The sequence below is a fragment of the Castor canadensis genome, chromosome 11 (genome assembly GCF_047511655.1).
Source record: "Castor canadensis chromosome 11, mCasCan1.hap1v2, whole genome shotgun sequence".
Classification (NCBI taxonomy): Eukaryota; Metazoa; Chordata; class Mammalia; order Rodentia; family Castoridae; genus Castor; species Castor canadensis.
The window spans coordinates 81,157,566-81,168,722 of record NC_133396.1 but is presented as its reverse complement, the minus strand read 5'-3'; the positions used below and the strand labels follow the sequence as shown (position 1 = coordinate 81,168,722).

At 38.5% G+C, this 11,157-nt stretch overlaps 1 protein-coding gene across 1 annotated transcript in view; it reads left to right on the top strand.

The window, feature by feature from the left end:
- Rgsl1 (regulator of G protein signaling like 1) overlaps window positions 1-11,157 on the top strand; it is a 71,677-nt gene that overhangs the window by 38,819 nt on the left and 21,701 nt on the right. Inside the window, exon 10 of the mRNA XM_074044780.1 lies at window positions 845-952. Coding sequence (XP_073900881.1) covers window positions 845-952 — 108 coding nt within the window. The remainder of the gene's footprint in view (window positions 1-844; window positions 953-11,157) is intronic.

The window sequence follows — 11,157 nt, the reverse complement described above, 5'->3', positions numbered from 1 at the left end:
AACTAGGTGTGCTCTAAATCCCAGAACTCAACACAAATGAGTGTTTTCAAAAACTGTACTTTCAGGGTTCATTTCTATAGTTCATTACAAATGAGTGTTTTCATCTTGGGAGGCAGCAAGCTACTAATTTTCTGCTTCTTTTACCCAGTAGGTTGTTAAAATTTCTCTTGCTATCTCAGCTTTGTTGCCCTACCACATTTGGGGTACAAAAAAATAGTCCCCATCAATTTGCAATGCATTATTAGAAATGATGCATGACTGCTTCTAAAAAAATTCATCCCAATAGAACAATGATTTGCAATTACTGACAATATTCAGATATAGAAGCTGTTAATTCAGAAATCAATTCCTTAAATCAAAGCCAAAAACAAGAAAGGTCCTAACAAATCATTTGCCATGTATTATCTTTAAGTACATCAAAATTTTAACCTAATAGCAAAATACCTGAAATTCATTTGCAACTCTTGCTTGCAACAGATGGCTGCTTTGAAGGGTTCAACATTCATCTGAATAAGTTACTTCCTGTATATGCACTAACAATTAGTAGCTTTGGTGTCCTATCCCTGCACACTAGCATCTCTCAGACAAAATATCTCTGTGGGTCAGACTTCCCAGAGTAGGACAGAACCCACTCATTCTGCAAGGGAGTGAGGGAGGTGTTAACTGTGTTTCCTTGCTTCTAATTTGGCTTAGAAAAATTGTATTCCTTTTTTTTTAAAGCATCCTATTAAAACAATTGTGTACTTAAACAGCATTTAAAAGACATTATCTTTGAAAAAAGAAATGAGTCTTTGAACCTAGAGTGGACAACTAGACTCTATCTCTGTTTTTCCCTACTCCTCAGATGTAAGTAAAATGACCTTTGAGGAACTCTGCTGGAAGAATCCAAGGATGGCCGTAGAGAAGATCAGTGATGACTACAAAATATATTGTGAGAGAGCGCCTCAGGAAGGCAAGTGCTTCAATTCAAAGACAGATTTAAGGCAACTAGGTTTTATCAAATCTAAGAGATAATTTCCAAACTCAAGGTGCATAAACCGAAAGAGGACCCATAATTGGTTTGCAGTGGAGATATGACCGTCTTATTTTTCCTCTACAAAGCCAAGAAGGGTGTCATGAAAATGAGAGGCAAACAAATCTTTGAAGATGTGATGGTTAAAATTGTTCATTCCTACTTTCTTATCTAAAAGGGGTCTTAAGCAACATGAATTCATCTTCTGCCAGTTTTCTAGAGCCAGAGGTTTACGGAAGGATGTTTGTTGGGGAGGGTGGAGGCGTTCTTGGGAATAACACCTGTCAAGGAGCAAGGAAGGCAAAACTGGGCAGAAGTAGATGTTCACTGTGAGGCCATCACAACAGGCCTCTTTAGATACCACAGGAAGCTCAAGCTAGGATGGCCCTTTGGAGGTGTCCCTTATTGAGGCAAGGGGCTTTTGTACTTCCATATTGACCCAGATGGGATGGAGATGCTCCTAGGGAGGACACAACTGTGGATCAGGCAGTTTCCTTTGGTTTAGGTAACTTCCATAGGGAGCCTCAAATGTGAGCCATCAGCAGTCAACACTCTAGGCAGCTGGGGGAGTGAGTGCTTTGGTTTTGAAGGAAAGATCTAGGCAGATTCAGTACCATTCATTACTGACCACTGGATTTACACAGAAACTTCATCCCATCTTGCAGTAGCTTCTCTAGGGGTCAGATTGGTTTGTCCAAAGGGAACTTATTCTAGAAAGGCTGGCTTGCTTACACTACAACTTCCAGAGATCACAATTAGTACTCATCTTCTTCCTTCTCTGTTCCCCATCCTGGATTTCCTTGTTGCTCACCGGATATCTCTGCTGGTCTTGGGGGACCAGCAGGAGCCAGACTCTCATCCCTGATATATCAAAGTCCTTGTCATCAATATCTTCTCAGGCTGCGGCTGTTTTACTTGTCAGTTTATCAACATTGGGCTGGGGAGTACCAAGAGTGGCAAGTGAATTCTGCCTCTGCACTAATCTATCTATCCATCTATCTGTCTATCTATTTATCTATCTGTCTATCTATCTATTATCTATCATCTGACATTAATATCCAATTCAATCTACCACCATTAAGTTTATTCTAATTTTCTCCGTTTGCATATTTCTACCTCTCTCCACTAACAATGAGAAACCTGACTCCCATTGTCCTAAATTTGTTTACTTATTTGATTAAACTCCTGTCTCCACTACCAGCCCTGTTCCCCCACACTTGCCCTTTTCTCCTTTCCTGGGCTCCAGTGCCCTGTAACAGCACCTCCACGTTCAGGTGCCGCCTGACCTGTGTGTACTCCAGCACAGCCTCCAGGCTGCTCCTTTGCCCAGAAGCCCAATTGCTCTGCTGACTCAGGTTGCTTGTGCCAGATGTATGTAGTCACTCTCCTCATGCTACTCGGCTCTGACCCCCCACTCTCCATGCTTATCTCCTACAGGGATGTCTTCTTCACCCCTCAGGCGTGACCCCTGTCTATTCCCTGTATGAGATTTTTTCTCATCTTGTTTGGACTCTGTCGCCCCACCGCAGGTGACCTCTCAACATGGACATCCTCAACCTGCTCAGGTTCTGACACCCATGCTGGACCACACCTCGAGGGACTGTCATTACATTCTGGCACTCCATACTGGGTTGCCTCCCTGTCCTCCAGTGTGGATGTCCTGCCTCACCCCACTTGGACTGCCACACTGGCCCAGTAATTGGCCAGTGGATGTCCTCCTGTCCTGCTTCAGTTCTGAATTCTCCAGCTAAGTTGCCCTTCACGTGGACCCCACTTACCCACCTTAGAGGGGCTTCAGACCCAGAGTGGGGAAGCCCTGTGAGAAGTTCTCCCCCTAACCGGGATCTGGCGTCCCACTGAGTCACTGTGACTCGTTGCCCTGCTGGTACTGTCATTTATCTTGTTCTGCACAAACTAATGATCATCATTAAGCTTTATTGTTAGACTACAAAATCATCACTTAAGTTTTATCCATTATCCCAGGATGCAACATTGGTGTTTTTTAATCCTTTTTAAAATTAGCATATATTAATTATACCAAACAGTGGGTTTCATTTTGACACTTTCATGCATGCATGTGATGAACCTTGATCACATTCACCCCGTTATCCTCTCTTGTCCTCCCACCCTCTCGCTGGACTCTTCTTTCCAAATAGTCCCCCTTATACTTTCATGTCTTTTTTTAAAGTCTAGATTCCACATTTGAGAGAAAACATACAATATTTATCTTTCTAAGTCTGGCTTATTTAGCTTAACATGATGTTCTCCAGTTTCATTCATTTTCCTGCAAACAACAGGATTTTGTTGTTCTTCATGACTGAGTAATACCCATTATATATATATATATATACATCTCACATTTTTAATCCATTCATGTTAATGGAAAGCTATTCTGGAGTTGACTATTATGTATAGTGCCGTGATAAACATGAGTGTGCAGGTGTCTCTATCATGTGCTGACTTTGATTCCTTCTAGTATATACCCAGGAGTGTATAACTGGATCCTGCAGTAGCTCTGTTTTTAGTTTCTTGAGGAGCTTCCATACTGGTTTCCATAGTGACTTAATTTCCCTTCCCACTGACACTGTATAAGGGTTCCCTTTTTTTCCACATCCCTACCAGAATTTGTTCTTTGTTTTCCTGATGACAGCCATTCTGACTGGGATAGATAGACACTCAATATAGTTTTGATTTGCATTTTCCTGATGGTTAAAGATGTTGAACACATTTTTCACATATTGAGTGACCATTTGTGCTTTTTCTTTTGAAAACTGTCCACTTATTTTCCCATTTACTGATCTGATTATTTCATTTTGGTGCTTACTGTTTTGAATTTTTTGTATATTCTATACAAATAGATAGTAAAGATTTTCTCCCATCCTGTAGGCTATATCTTCACTCATAATTGTTTCTTTTGCTGTGCAGAGGCTTTTTAATTTGATGCAGTCCTATTTCTCAATTTTTGCTGTCATTTCCTGAGCTGTTGTGGTTCTATTCAGAAAGCCATTGCCTAGGCATACATCTTCAAGTGTTTTCCTGATGTTTTCTTCTGGTACTTTTGAAGTTTCAGGTCTTGCATAAAGGTGTTTGATCCATTTTGAATTGTTTTTGTGCAGGGTGAGAGATAAGGATCTAGTTTCTGTCTTCTACATGTGGATATCCAGCTTTCCCGGCACCACTTGTTAAATGGCTATCTTTTTTGTTTCCACTGTAGGTTTTTGGTGCCTCTGTCAAGAAGCAGATCCCAATACCTGCTCAGGCTTTTTTCTGGATCTTCTGTTCTGTTCCATTGGTCAATGTGTCTGGTTTTGTGCCAGTACCATGCCATTTTTGTTACTATGATTCTGTAGTTATCACATATTGTGATACCTCCAGCATTAGTCTGTTCAGGATTGCTTTGGCTATTCAGGGTCTATTGTGCTTCCATATGAATTTTGGGTTCTTTTTTTCAGTTATGTGAAGAATGTCATTGGAATTTTGATGGGTATTGCTTGAATCTGTAGACCACATTTCATAATATGGCCATTTTCACAATATTAATTGTGCCAATAAACAAACATGGGAGGTCTTTAATGTCTTCAATTCTTTTAGTTCTTCTCCAATTTCCTTTTTCTGTGTTTTGTCATTTTCATTATAGAGGTCTTCCATCTCCTTGGTTAGGTTTATCGTAGGTAGGTAATTTTTTGAGGCTATTGTGCATGTTTTTGTCTTCCTGGTTTCTTTCTCAGAAACTTTGTTATAGGTAAGTTAAAAAAGTAACTGATTTTTGTATGCTGATTTTTTTGTATGCTGAAAGTGTTTATCATTTCTAAGAGTTTTGTGCTTTATGATATCATCTACAAATAGGGATCATTTGGCCTTTTTCTTTCATACTCATATCCCTTTTATTTCTTTCTCTGGTTTTATTACTCTGGCTAAGATTTCAAACACTATGTTGAATAGGAGTGGAGACAGTAGACACCCTGGTCTCATTCCTGAATTTAGAGGAAATGCTTTCTGGTTTTTCCCATTTAGTGTAATGTTAGTTATAGGTTTGTGTAAATATAGCCTTTATTATATTGCAGTAAGATCCTTCTATTCCTATTTCTTCAGGACTTTTATCATAAAAGGATGTTGGATTTTGCCAAAGGCTTTTCTGCATTATAGAGATGATCATGTGATTTTTGTCCTTGATTTTATTTATGCTGTGAATTACATTTATTGATCTCCATATGTTGAACCATTCTTGTACTCCTGGAATAAAACCAACTTGATCATGCTGTATGATTTTTTTCTTTTTTTAACATTTATTTTTAAATAATTGTGCACTCATAGGAAATTGCAAAGAAAGCACAGCTGTTTCCCTGTACTTTTCCCTCAGTTTCCAAGGGTAACACCTTATATAACTGTATATACTATCAAAACCAGGAATTTGGCATTGACATTGGTGCTATTGCTAGTATCTTTTGACATCTGAAAGCATAAGAACTGAAAATTGAAAGCCATGAAACCTAAAAAAAGAAATGAGTCCATTTCCTGCTATGATCAAGGTGTCCACCCCCACCCTGACCAGGATATCTGGGGTTTGAAAGTTACTTTCTTTGGGCAGAAAAATGCTGTTTCCTGTCAGATGTCTCTCTTGGTGTCACACTTTAATGTTTTTTTTAAGAAACTTTTTATTTAAATAATTATAATCTTTTTATTGTGTTGTTGAATTCAGTTTCCCAGAATTTTATTGAGGATTGTTGAATTTATGTTAATCAAGGAAATTGATTTACAGTTTTCTGGTTTTGTTATATGCTTTTCTTTTTTTGATACCAGGGTAATGGTGACTTCAGAGAATAAGTTTAGAAGTGACCTTTTCATTTCTGAAATTTATGGAATGCTTTGAGGAGCATTGGTGTTAGCTCTTCTTTGAAGGTTTGGTAGAATTTAGCGTGAATCCATCCAGTCCTAGGCTTTTCTTTGTTGGGAGACTCTATTATTGTTATAATCTCATTGCTTGTTATAAATCTGTTTATTTATTTATTTTTTGTTTATCCATTTCTTCTAGATTTTCTAATTTATCGGAATATAAGTTTTCAAAATTCTCCCTAATGATAATTAGGGATTAGCCTGGATTTCAGTGACATCTGTTGTCATCTCCCCCCTTTCCATGTCCAATTTTATTAATTTGGGTCTTCTCTATCTTTCTTTTGGTTATTTGACTAATGGTTTGTCAAGTTTGTTTATCTTTTCAAATAGCTAATTCTTTGTTTTATTAATCCTTTGTATTGTTCCTTTAGTCTCCATATCATTATTTCTGCTACTAATTTTGGAATGGACTTGTTTTTGTTTCACTAAAACTTTGAGGTGCATCTTGAAGTTATTTATTTGAGATCTCTCTGATTGTTTAATGTAGGTACTCACAGATATAATTTCCCTCTTAGAACTCCCTTCATTATATAACAAACATTCTGATCAGTTGTAGTTTTGTTTTTATTTGATTCTAGGATTTTTTTTTAAGTACACACCCTCTCAATTTCTTCAATGACCAACTCAGCATTCAATAGCACGTTGTTCAGCTGGGTGCTGTTGGGTCATGCCTGTAATCCTAGCTACTCAGGAGGCAGAGATCCAGAGGATCGCAGTTCGAAGCCAGTCTGGGCAAAAAGTTCATGAGGCCCTATCTCAAAAAACCCACCACAAAGAAACAAGGGCTGGTGGAGTGGCTCAAGGTGTAGGCCTTGAGATCAAACTCCAGTACTGAAAAAAAAAAAAAAAGACAAAAGCATGTTGTTTAATGTCCATGTATTTGGACAGTTTCTATAATTTCTTAGCTTTTTATTTCTCATTTTTATTCCTTATGATCTAATAAGATACAATAAATTTTCATAATTTTTTGTATTTGTGAAGACCTGCTTTATGGCCTAAGATGTCATCTGTTTTACAGAAAGTTCCGTTGGCTGCTGAGAAGAATGTGTATCCACAGCTATTGCATAGCATACTTTATAGATTTCCTTTTGAGTGTGTGTGTTTTATCGATTTTTATTTTGTATTGTTATAAAAATTTTAGTAGGAAATAGTCATTATGGGGGGGATTCGTAGTGACAATTCCAATTAGACTTATATTGTGCATTATTTACATTGCCCTCATCCTCGTTCCCCCTCAGTCCCCTCCCCATCCCACTCAAAGCAATTGCAAGAGGTTTTTAGTTCTGTTTCATATAGGTATTAAGTCCATCTACCATATACTGTCACCTTAATCTCCTTCCTTGTAGATGCCTTTAACTCCATTCAATCTAAGGTATAGTTTTTTTCTGAGGTTTCTTTGTTTATTTTTTATCTGGATGATCTATTGATGAGAGTATTTGGGTATTGATGTAACCCAATATAACATAACCCTATTCTATTGTATCTTGGTATTTGTTTTATGAAATTCAGTACATCAAAATTGGGGCATATGTATTTACAATCATTATATCTTTTTGACTGTTAATATGTAGTGACCTCCCTTATCCCTTCTGATTAATTTTGGCTTGGAGAGTGCTTTGTCAGACATGAGTATCAGTACTCCTCCTTACTTTTGGTATCATTTGCTTAGAACCTCATTTTCTATCCCTCACTCTCACTCTGTGTCTTTGCCATGAGGTGAGTTTCTTACAGACAGAAAATAGTTGGATCTTTTTTTTTTTTTGCATATACTATTTGTAAAGGAGGGATACATTGTGACATTTACATATGTGCTTACAATATCTCTTAATTACATTCATCCCCTCTATTATTTCCCCTCATTCCTCCTCCCTCCACTTTTTAGGACAATTTCAAAAAGATTTGCTGTACTGGATCATACACGAATACAAAATACATCCACCATATCTGCCCTCCTTGACCCTCTCTGTTTACATTCCCCTTCATACTGTTACCTACCCCCTGGACAGGGCCTGTTTTATCTTCCCGTCCTTCATTTTTCTAAGTGTGTATGTATTGGTTGGTCAAGGGAGTTTCACTTTGGTATTTCAGACATGTGTATGTCATGCTTTAATCAGTTTAGCACACTCTATTACTTTCTCTTTCTCTATTGCCCTGCTCCCCAATTATTCAGCAGCTTACAGTGCATTGCATTGTATTATCTTCTTACACAGATGCATTGCATTTCAATACCTAACATTCTCTAACACTTTCAGTCTCTTTCCCTCTCCTGCCTCCCCGAACCTGTGATCTCCTCAGTTGGATCCATTCGTACTATCATATTATATCTCTCTTACTCTTTAATCTATTTATACACATACACACATGGATGTGAGATCATATATGTGTTTATATGTACATTTATTTTATAGGTCTAGCTTCAACAGATGAAGGAAAACATGAGACCTTTCTCCTTAGTCTGCTCACTTCACTTAATATGATGACCCATACATTTACCTGCAAACAACTTCATTCTTCTTTGTGGCTGGATAATGTTCCATTGTGTACATATACATCACATTTTCTTAATCCATTCATCAGTTGTAGGGCAACAAGGCTATCTCCAAAGCTTAGCAGTTCTAAATAGTTCTACAATAAACATGGGTGTGCAAGAGGCTCAATTGTATCTTGTTGTATCCTTTTGTGTTTGTAACATTCCTGAGGGCATATGCCCAGGGTGATATTGCTGAAGTGAATGGCAGGTCTATTTTTAGTTTTTTGAGGAACTTCCATACTGATTCCCATAACAGTTGCACTAATTTGCATTCTCACTAACAGTGTGTAAGGGTTCTTTTTCCTCTGCATCCTCACCAGCATTTTTTGTTGTTTATGTTAGTGATGAAAGAAATTCTGACTGGAGTGGGATAAAATCTCACTGTCATTTTTATTTGCATTTCCTTTATGGTCAAGGATGTTGAGTGTTTCTTCATGTATTTATTGGCCATTCATATTTCTTCTTTTGAGAACTGTCTATTCAGCTCATTTGCCCATTTTTTCAATGGGTTGCTGATCTGATTCTTCATGGAGTTAGTTTTTTTAATTCTCTGTATATTCAGTTTATTAACCCTTGTCAGATGTATAGCTGGCAGAGATTTTCTCCTATTCTGTAAGCTGTCTCTTCAGTCTAGCAACTGCTTCCTTTGCTGTGCAGAGCCTTTTAGTTTGATTCAGATCCGTTTGTCAATCCTTTCTCTTAAATTGCCAAGCTTTTAAAGTTCTATTCAGGAAGTTATTGCCTATACCTATTTGTTCCAGTGTATTCCCTACTCTTTCCTGTAGTATTTTAAGAGTTTCAGATATTACATTAAGATCTTTGATTCATTTTGGATTCATTTTGGATTGATATTAGTACCAGATGAGAGACTGGGATCTAGTTTCAGTCTTCTACAACTGGCTATCCAGTTTTCCCAGCACCATTTGTTGAAGAGGCTGTCATTTCTCTGATGCATATTTTGGGCTCTTTTGTTGAAAATCAAGTGACTGTGACTATGTGGGTTTTTGTCTGGGTCTTCTATTTTGTTCTGTTGGTCTTCATGTCTGTTTTTGTGTCTGTACTATGTTGTTTTTATTATATGGCTCTGTAATATAATTTAAAATCAGGTACTGTGATAACTACTGTTGTCTTTTTGCTCAGGATTTGACTATTTGAGGTCTTTTGTGCTTCCATATGAACTTTAGGATTGATTTTTCTATCTTTGTGGAGAATGTCATTGGGATAGACTGCTTTTGGTAGCATAGTCATTTTCACAATATTGATTCTGCTGCTCCATGAACATGGGATGTCCTCCCATCTTTCAATATCTGTCTCTGGTGGTAGACTCCCAAGCGGACACTGTGACTGGGAGTCCCAGAACTGTCTGGACTGAGAATTTTCAACCCCCTAGATTGCTCAGTTTCCAAACGCGCCTGCCTACAAGGAGCTTCAGACCTTCCTGGTGGTGAAGGTAAGGTGCTTTGTTTGGAAATTTTCCACAGGCAGTTAGTTAGGGCCACCAATACTGTGCTTTTCCCTCCCTGAGCTTCCTTTAAATTCTCAGCTTGCTCCAAGTCGAAGCCTCTCCCTTTCCACGAGCTTCCTGTGGCCACCTCCTCTCATACACTGTGGGCCAGGTGTCTCAAGATGCCAGGAGCATCAATTATTCCTTATTTTCAAGATACCCCCTACTGGGTATCTCAGTCTTAATCAGGAGGTCTTCTCTCAAGATGGCACCTTGTCACAGCTCTCTGAGGTATGGGGAATGAAGGGTTGTATTGTCTTATGTTGGCCTGATGTTCTGGGGAGTTCACTGTCTTTCAAATTCCTACACTGGGGTTAGGGTTTGCGGGCTGGGTAGTTTTTGTCCCACAGCTAGGTCTGCCAGTCTGCACAAAGGACACCTGGCTCACCTTGAGGTAGCGACTTCAGCTTCCCCTCCCCCAACAAGTGGGGGAGCTGGGGCTGGAGCTGCAAACTGTTTCTTGATTTACTCTGTTGTCTTTATGTTTTGCCATACTTTTCCACTGTCTTGTCACTCTTTTGTGGTTCTCAGTGCTCTTCTTCTCTTTGCTCTTCTGTATGCTGTCTATTCTTTACGAATTTATCCAAACTCTTATTCACAGGGTCCAATGGAGAAAGCTTTTACTCCTTCACCATGTTGACCCTCCAATTCTGTATACTCAAAGACAGCTTTAGGTCAAAGCAAATGCTACACTTCTTTGAAAATAAGGTCTGCATTACTCCTTCTGGTACTAGAAGTCTACGTCAAGAGTGTGGGCTGCTGTCACTAAAGACATCACTGATGTGAGGACTGGGGAGTCATATGTAGCAGTTTAAAATACCATCACATTTTCTTACCACAATGAAACCTCTTCTTTTTTCTATGATTCTGACCATTTTTGTGACTTTCTTAGTTATTTCTGAGAATCTACCAGTGGCTCTGCCAAATTTCTGAATAGCAGTTTACATAATTGCCAAATGCTTTGAGAGTAAAAGCAGCTCAGTGGGGCATGGTGATTACACCTATAATCCTAGTTACTCAGAAGAAGATCACAAGAGGATCATTGTTCATGCCAGTCTAAGCTAAAAGTTCACAAGACCTCCATCTCAACCAATAGCTGGGCATGGTGGTATGTGCCTGCAATCCCAGCTATGTAGGAAGCATAAATAAGAGGATTATGGTCCAGGCAGGCCCAGGCATAACAACAAAACTCTATCCAAAAAAATAACTAAAGCAAAA